The sequence below is a fragment of the Numida meleagris genome, chromosome 3, assembly GCF_002078875.1.
Source record: "Numida meleagris isolate 19003 breed g44 Domestic line chromosome 3, NumMel1.0, whole genome shotgun sequence".
NCBI lineage: Eukaryota > Metazoa > Chordata > Aves > Galliformes > Numididae > Numida > Numida meleagris.
The window spans coordinates 87,214,869-87,223,096 of NC_034411.1; the positions used below are offsets into that span (position 1 = coordinate 87,214,869).

At 51.7% G+C, this 8,228-nt stretch overlaps 1 protein-coding gene across 1 annotated transcript; it reads right to left on the bottom strand.

Annotated features, from left to right (window-relative positions):
• Positions 960 to 8,228, bottom strand: BAG2 (BCL2 associated athanogene 2). The gene is made up of 3 exons (XM_021391266.1): positions 7,942 to 8,228; positions 2,443 to 2,552; positions 960 to 1,829 (listed from the first exon to the last, which is right to left on the bottom strand). Exons 1-3 carry the CDS (start codon positions 8,103 to 8,105, stop codon positions 1,429 to 1,431), a joined length of 675 nt encoding a protein of 224 aa, XP_021246941.1. The 5' UTR covers positions 8,106 to 8,228; the 3' UTR covers positions 960 to 1,428.

Consider the following 8,228-nt stretch of genomic DNA (forward strand, 5'->3'; position numbering starts at 1 on the left):
GGCATGTCTGCTTAGAGCACTGAGGACAGCAATAGTGGATGTGTTGCAGACCTTGTGTGGGGCAGATGACACAGGGTTTGGGAAAGTGGAAGGCAAATCAGAAATAATTAAAAACTAATGAGTAACTTAGGCCAAAGTAAGTTGAGTCCACGGTATCACTTCAGCTGTGGAGCTGCAGATTGTGACAATGACCTCCATGTCCTGAATAACCCTATAATGGCCTTAAAAAATAAAAATTGAAGAAATATTCTAAGCATCACTATGCTATTTTTAACATAAGAATTCCACATTGCAATTTCTGAGAACCTTTCACGTACAGTGTTATCAAGAGCTTTCACACTGTTAGTCAGCACCTCTTCTTCTCTTGCTAAGGTTCACAAGGACCTAAAACAAACACCCTGTTTCGAAGATGTGATTACGAAGCTAGTGATTCTTGGGAAGTAGGCACAGTCTCACAGCTGAAGACGTGGTGGCTTTGGAGGTCCCCACCTGAGTGCCACTTCTGCCCACAAGCAGCAGCAGCGATGCCCTCGCAGTGCTGCAAGCTCCCAGGAGCGCAGGGCAGAGGTCCCCACACCGCACGTATGGCCCAGGTTGGAGGCACGGAGCTCGGTGGCTGTGCAGTGGGACCTGAGGTGAGCTCCCAGCTCGGGTGGATGCTGCGAGGGTGTTGCTCCAGCTGTGGAGGCTTCCTCACACCCAGGGCGCTGCAGCTGCCCGCACTGCTCTTCCCTCCCACAGAGCCAACAGCTGAGCTTCAACTGGAGATCAGGTCAGGGCTGAGCAGTGCAGCACCAGCAGAATGCTGCCCTTCAGTGAACTAGCAGCAGAATGACAGGCTGCTCAGCGGGGGCTCTGAGCCTCCTCGGAAACAAACAGCAGCTGTCTTTCTCTTGTAAGTATGATGAACGGGGCCGAAACGTTCAAGTATAGGTGGTAATGAGTAAGACATTGTGCTGTTCATGAAAATACAATATACAGTTTATTGATTTCTTTTGTCGCTGTTTATTGCCATGATTTGTCTTTTTTCCCCCAAAGTCTATTTCACACGCTATGTATACAGCAGAGAAAAGTTGGTATCTCAGTATATGACAAAACAATTGTAGCTGCTTTTTTAAAAAAGGAGGAGAATGAAGGAAAGGCAAGATTTTGATTGATTCTGACAGTTCAGCAGAAGCACGTTACAACTTGCAACAGAGCAGTATCAACTCTACAGAAGAAATCCTGATAGCATTCCTTATTGCTGAAATAAAATGCCAATGCTACCGAAACCCATAGAATGCCTGCACCTTGCAATCCAAGGTACTTTGGTGCATGTGTATGTGTATATACGCGTGTACTTGTAAACAGGGCTTTTCCTTAGCTTCTGTGTGCTTTTTATGGAGACTCGATCACTCTGTGGTTTGCCAGAAGTAGCCACGAGGCAGTTTAATCCTGTTTGGTGTTGTAAGCCTGCCGCATAGAGGATTTCTGATGCTCCAGCAACGTGATGGACTTCTCAGAATTCTCCAGGTTTCGGAGCAGAGTCTCTAGCCTTCTTTTGATCTTCTTCTGATCCTCAATAGCACATCCAATTACAACGGACTGAAATTTCTGATCGATGGGTCCTGCCGGCACGTCAGACGTGCACGCACCATAAAGTGACATTAAGCGGATTTTGGCATCTTCCAAATCATCCAGGAGCTTATTGACGATTTCGTCGATCATCTTGGTGGCGTGCAGGAGGGACTCCTGCTGCTGGGCGTTCCGGATGGTTTCAACAGAAACCTCCACGGTGAGGGTTCGGCCCATCAGGCGGTTGGCGGTCAGGTTAAGTTCTTCTCTCTCACCTAGAGCGAAAGCAGAAGGTATCCTACGTTATTGGCTAACACATTCCAGTGCCAGTTATATCACTAAGACAAACAAAGTACTACCATTTTCCAACAAGGAACTCTGTTGTTTCTTTTTTTAAAGAAGCGACAATCAGTGAGATTTCGAGGGGCCTGAGCTTTTTTTAAATCTCTCTGCCTGAGTCCTACCTATGTCACAGAGGCTGGTGTCTTTCGATTTGAAATTAGGTCGTAAGCTTTACTAAAGGTATAAGCAATGTTTTTCCACTGCTGATACAGCACTTGCTTTGTCACCTTGAACTAAAGCATTTAGTATTAGGAAGAATTAATGGTTACGAAAGCAGGCACATGAGGGACTGACCCTCGGTGCCACTGTGAGGAAGAGTGTATGTATAAATATATAACACCACTAAAGGCCACAGAGAGAATGGTTATTTCTGCCTACCACATGCAGTTAGGGGCCATTAACAAAAAGGAAAAGGGGACCCCAGGGTGAGGGAAGGCCCTTCAGTAACTCAGCCAGCTGCAGCACAGAGCCTTTAGCTCTGGAGCAGCTCCCCTTGCTGTTTTGCCTTCAGGGCGGTCAGGAGGGCATGGCAAAGCAGCTTCTCACCTTCACTGATGTGCCTCATGTCCTGGCTGTTCTGTATGTTGTGGATCATTTCTAGCAGGGTTTCTTTTTCTTGTTCCATAGCAGATGCTGCGTCACGGAAAGCCTCTACCCTGGGCGTAGTTAAACCAAACAAAGTCTTTCAATAATAAAACAGTTTTTCCCCCAAACAACTGCCAAGATCTTTCAATTATTAAAAAAAATCAACAAAAGAACCCCACTGCAAGTGTAGTCAGCTCGCAAATATCTGTGGTCCTGCCTCTCCGACTCTGTGACCTCCTCCTATATAAGAACTTCGTTTTTCAAGACACAACATCATTTAAAAAGTGAACAAATGAGCCAATAAATAGAAAACAACCAGCAATTCAATCTTAAACCATTTGTTTTACCAACAGTGCTGTTGCATCCTACTGCACAGCCAGTCTGAGTACTCAGAGCCCAGCCCCACACAACCCTGCACCCTGGCCCACACCGAACTGGGGATTGCCATGAGCTCTCAGCTGAGAGCAAGGCCCCACGGCCCCTGGGCGCAGGCCGGCTGGCTCTGCTCCCACAGCGCTTCCAGGGCAGCAGCACTGCCACCCACCTCCATACCCCACAGGCTGTCAAATCCAAGATGGCTTTGGAACCCCATGGCTCCTCTGCAGGGTGAGAGGAACAAGAGAGACAGGCAAGGCGAGCGTGTTTGGTTGCCTTTATGGGGCTGTCCTGCCGAGCGCCTGCCCTCACGTCACTGTGGTTTGTTTCTCTCCATAAGAGATGCAGCAAACTGGCAGGAGGCTCTGTGACTCACAGAGAATGAAGCTCCGTTCTGGTCAGCTCCTATTTCTGGGCTTGCAGGAAAGCACGCAGTTGAGCCATCCTGAAATTGGACTCCTTTCCCAGCACAGCTCACCGTGCTGAAACTGACGCATGGCACAGTTCTGCCCAGCTGCATGCTGTGGCATCGCCACTCTTCACCGCACACAGTGACATCGTCTGGTCTCCAGCATGTGACAACACCACGCAAGAAACTTGGGTCCCTTTCCATATCTCATGGCTTGTTCCCTGCCACAGCTTTTAGGAGAGTGCTTTCACACTGAGCGATGTCACCTGGAACAGCACATGGGGAACAGCTGCCCAGGAGAGCGGGGCTGGGGCAGGTGCTGACTGCACCTGCAGGACAGGGCTGGGTGCTTGCAGAGACCCCAGCTCCAAACAGAGCATCACACGAGCCCGGCCAACGGCTTGTGGTGCTTTCAACACAGCTGGGAGACCTCGATGCTGCAAACAGCCAGGGAATGCACCCAGCCTGACACATTGGTTAAGCTTGGCCAAAAAGGGGAAGCAAACCAAAGCACTGCTTATTCTCTTCAGTTCATTCCTCTTCCTTGCTTTAGAGTGCTCTTCACTGGCCATCTGCTTGACAAAGCACTTCTCTTTCCTCCCGGTGTTGCTAACTCAACTGGTGGGCACCAGTGAGCCGTGCCCCTCTCGGCACCACAGCTGGGCACAGCCATGGGATAGTGACGGTCATCGATGGCTTCTTCTGCCGGACAGGACGAGCTGGTGCTCCTTCCCCAAAGGCTGGCAGGCAGCAGGGGTCGTGGGAAAGGCAGCGCTGGGAAGAGGGAGGAGGCAGGTGGGGCCAGGAACTCACAGCTTTAAACTCTCACACCTCACACACTCTGAGCTCAAGGAATGGCTCTGTTTTACGAAATCTTTAGGCCGAGTTACTCAGTAAAAGCGCACGCTTCAGGCCCTCCCTTTCATGTTAATGTGAGGAGAAATGGGAAAAGTTAATGCAATGCAAATTCTGGCCAAGAGTAAATATTCCTAATTATTATTTTGGATGGGTTAGTAAGAGTAATAAGGCAGGTGGAGTCACTCCATACTTCAGATGTCAGCGCTTTATAATTTAGGAAGTCTAGCAATATTTTCATACATGCCTCACCGTGCCTTTTAAAAAAATAGTATTGTCACAACGTGGAAAGTTCATTTTGGTCCCCAGAAAGCTTAAAATTAAAAGTGCAGAATTTCACTTTTAACAGCGTTTTTACATCAACTCAGGTATGGCACTGCCCTGACTTAAAAAGCAACAGCCTGCCCTCAGCGAGCGGGCTGACCTGTGGCTCTTGCCAGCTCTGCTGGGCCCTGTGAGCAGTGTGAAAGTGGCCCAGCAGCACACATTCTGACCTGGGTTATTTCCAAAGAGAGTGCCTAAAATACCGCTGCTTCCAAGATCAAGCTACCGGTTCATGGCCTACAAAGCCAGATGATCAGAGACGATGATTGTGTACTAAAAAAAATTACCAATTACACTTTTGATGGACATGAGTTTATAACCAGATCTTGAGAACTGATTTATTTGCAATAATTACTTCCTGGGAATTATTCTAACCACTTTGCAGAGCACCCCTGGGATTTTCGTATTTTAGTGTTTCCATGAACAGCAGCCCCACAAACGCCCGCTCTGGCACCAAGCACATTCCAGAGGGAGGGACAGGAAAGCAGCATCTCACAGCTTCCCCTCTCCCGTGTTACTCCTTCCAAAAACGCCCAGTTTGACCAATTGCTAGCAGCATGCCAGGCCTAGAGAACCCTACAAAACAACCTCAGCTTTGAAAGACCTGCAGGGCCCAGCACTTTGATCCCCACCTGGCTCCCAGTACCACTGCTGAGGAAATAACCACCTCACAGCACGAGAGGGGCTGGCCACGAGAACCTGGGAGCATTCACTCAGAAACATGCAGGTCTGACTTCAGAGAACTGGCCTTCTGGAGTTCAGCCATGAGTCTGACAGACGCACTCAGAGGACAGGAGAAAAGGGTTGAGAAAGGCCTGGCTGTAGCTATGGGGAGCTAGAGCCCAAGCAGGGCAGGATTGCTTCAGGAACCAGCAGCCTGGGAGGAAGGAAACAAACAGCACTCACATCGGCCCACATAGGCAGGGAGACAGGTAGGGATACGTGCTGAGAAGATGCTGGGCAGGCTTTGTCAAGGTGAGGGTTTGAGTTCCTACCAGTAGGTATTTCAGTGAATGGCTTTCTTAAAAAAAATAAAGAAAGAAAATAAACCACCATACGTCAATACAATCCGAACTGCCAATATACAGCCTTTGCCCACAGTGAAGGAGGCCCGGAAAGGTCACGAGGAGGTATCGGATTGACAGACAGGATTACACACCCAGTCACGCCACTGGCCATTTCTGTGGGTTCCGGCACTGCCCCTGCCCAGCTTGCTCTCCTGGCAGTGAGGGCACCTGCACAGAGTCCAAAGGAGACCCTGCTCCCAGCAGCTTCCTCTTCTTGTAGTAGGCTGACAGGTCCGTGCCTTACTGTGGTGAGTGCAGCAGTATGGGCTTCTTTCTGCTGGGTGAAAATATCCAATCACATTCTTACTGGCGTGTAGCTGTTGCTTTGATCATTAGCTCAATATTCCGTGGATCGTCTGAGACTAAAAGAACCATTCTTTACTTCTGACTTCCCTTGGTCTGAGAGCAATGAGATGTGCCGTGCTGTTCTTCCCTGCATGCCATGGACATGAGCAGAGCATTCCCTGGAGGAACAGGTGGGCCAACCCGTGCTTTGTTCCACGAGCAGAAACGTGATATCCGCTTTCCTGGGACAGCTGCAATAACGCATTAACCACGGGCTTGCTGAAATAGTGCACTGCAGCTTGCCTGCTGGAGGTGGAGGTGCATTTCCAAAGGGAATCGGGAACACTCAGCAAGGGCTCAGCTTTTTTGCTGAAACAGAGCTCAGCCAAGGTGCCAAGGCCAAGAGGGGCTCTTCAGCTCGCTGTCCTCAGCTGCTCCTGCTGGGCTGGGGTTTATGGAAATGAGCGGTGGGGAAAGGGCTAATCCGGTGGAGAATGGGAGAAGAGGTACAAGAAGTTATAAAGGGAAAGAAAGAAAACAAAAGCAGGAGTCTGTGTTTGTGCCTGTGCATCGTTAGACCTGGAACTACCTGTCCATTTAATGCTGCCATTGGAATACAGTGACTCATAAACAGAAAGCTGCTTCCAATGGCTGCTGAGATCCCTTGGCACTGCGCAGTAAGTCAGGGCAGCGGCATGTCCTGAGCCTCTGTCAACACCCACCCCTCTGCTGCAGTGGGGGCCCAACCCTGGGCACCACTCAGCAGCAGCTTCCAGAGGTGCCTCAAATATTGGCAGGAACTGCAAGGCCCCAGGGAGCCGTGCATCCCGGTGGCAGTGTGCTGGCGGGTACCAGCCCAAGGCAGCCCAGCACGGCCCTGGGAGAGGCAAGGAGGGGAGAGCAACTCAGAACAGCTCTTCCCAAAGGGATGTGGGCTGCTGACGGCCAGCCAGCCTTAGGCCACCTGATGGCCAAGCCCCTCCACAACCCCGTGGTACACCATGGCAGTCCTCACTGGTGGCATTCACAAGTCATCTTGCAGGGCTGCAGCTCAGCCACACCGTCTGGAAGAAGAATTAGCCCAGGTGATCTTCCTCCTGACATTCAAATGGCTTTAAAGTGAGGCGCCTTCACTAGTTACACACTGAAAAATAAAGACTTGGCTGACTTTAATCAGAGCATTTTGCCTCTATTCTGCCATCATTCCACACTTAGAAATACGCCTCTTCGAAAGGCCCATGGCAAACGGGAGGCTTTCGTTTTGGCCTTCATTTCTGGCTAATCAAACTGTCTGCTTTGTGTCAGAGTTGCTCAGCACATTTAAAACCACTTTTGCATACTCTCCTGCTCATCGAGCACGGCATTTTGTAATTACACACTACTGCACTCCATCTGGATGCGAGCAGTGAGACTTGTTTGCAGGCAGTAACTTTGTTTAGTCAAATCCAGAGAAGCCTGTGAAGAGCTTCGAGGAGATTTAATCAGTGAAAGGATAACACGCTGCTCCGCGGAGCTGCCTCCCGAATAATGCAAAGCAACGCATGCAGAAAGGGAAAAACCCAGCTCTCATGGGGCTCTGTAATTACGGAAAGACCTGGAAGCATCCCGGGTGGCTCTGAGAGCCGATCAGTGCGGGCAGCAATGCGGGGTGTGTGGGACAGCACTACTGCTGGGTGATCAGCGGCGCCCACCTCACCCGGGCCATGGTGAAACATGGGTTGTATCTGGAGCTATTTAGAAATACAACTATGCCATAGAGTGCAGTGCTTTTTATACCACAGATGAAGGTTTCAGACAGGCAGACGTTAGCGCGGGCAGCACAGCGAGCCCCCAGAGGGTTGGAAGTGCGGAACCTCGCCGGGCTCAGTGCCTGGCCTGAAAGAGGCACGGAGGGCACGAGCGTTATTGCACTTCGTTACCTCTGAGCTTCCAGCACCTTCCCGCAGAGCAGCGGCCTGGCGTTAAACCCACCGGGCCGGGAAAATCCGTTTTTCTGAGAAAAACGTCTCTTTCCACGCACCCATGCGCCCGCTCCCGGCAGCGGGCAGCCCCTCCTGGCAGCGGGCTCCCGCCAGGCCCGGCCGTCCCCTCCCTCCCAGCCCGGCCCTGCCCCGGGCCCGCGACCCCCCGCCGCCCCGGCCGCACCTGAGCTCCAGCTGGTCCAGGTTCTCGAGCAGGCGGCTGGAGCGGTCCGCCATGGAGGTGGAGCGGTAGAAGCGGCCTCGGAGCTGCCCGGCGGACGGCGGCTGCTGCTGCTGCTGCTGCGGCGCGCCTTCGCTCGCCTTGGCGCTGATCTTAGCCTGGGCCATAGCACTCGCCCGCTGCCGGCGGCGGCGGCCGCTCCCTCCCCGCGTCCCGCAGGCGGCGGCGGCGGCCGAATGCCGGCGTCCCGCTCATGGCCAAAGAAGGAGCCCGCCCGCCGCCTGCCCCCG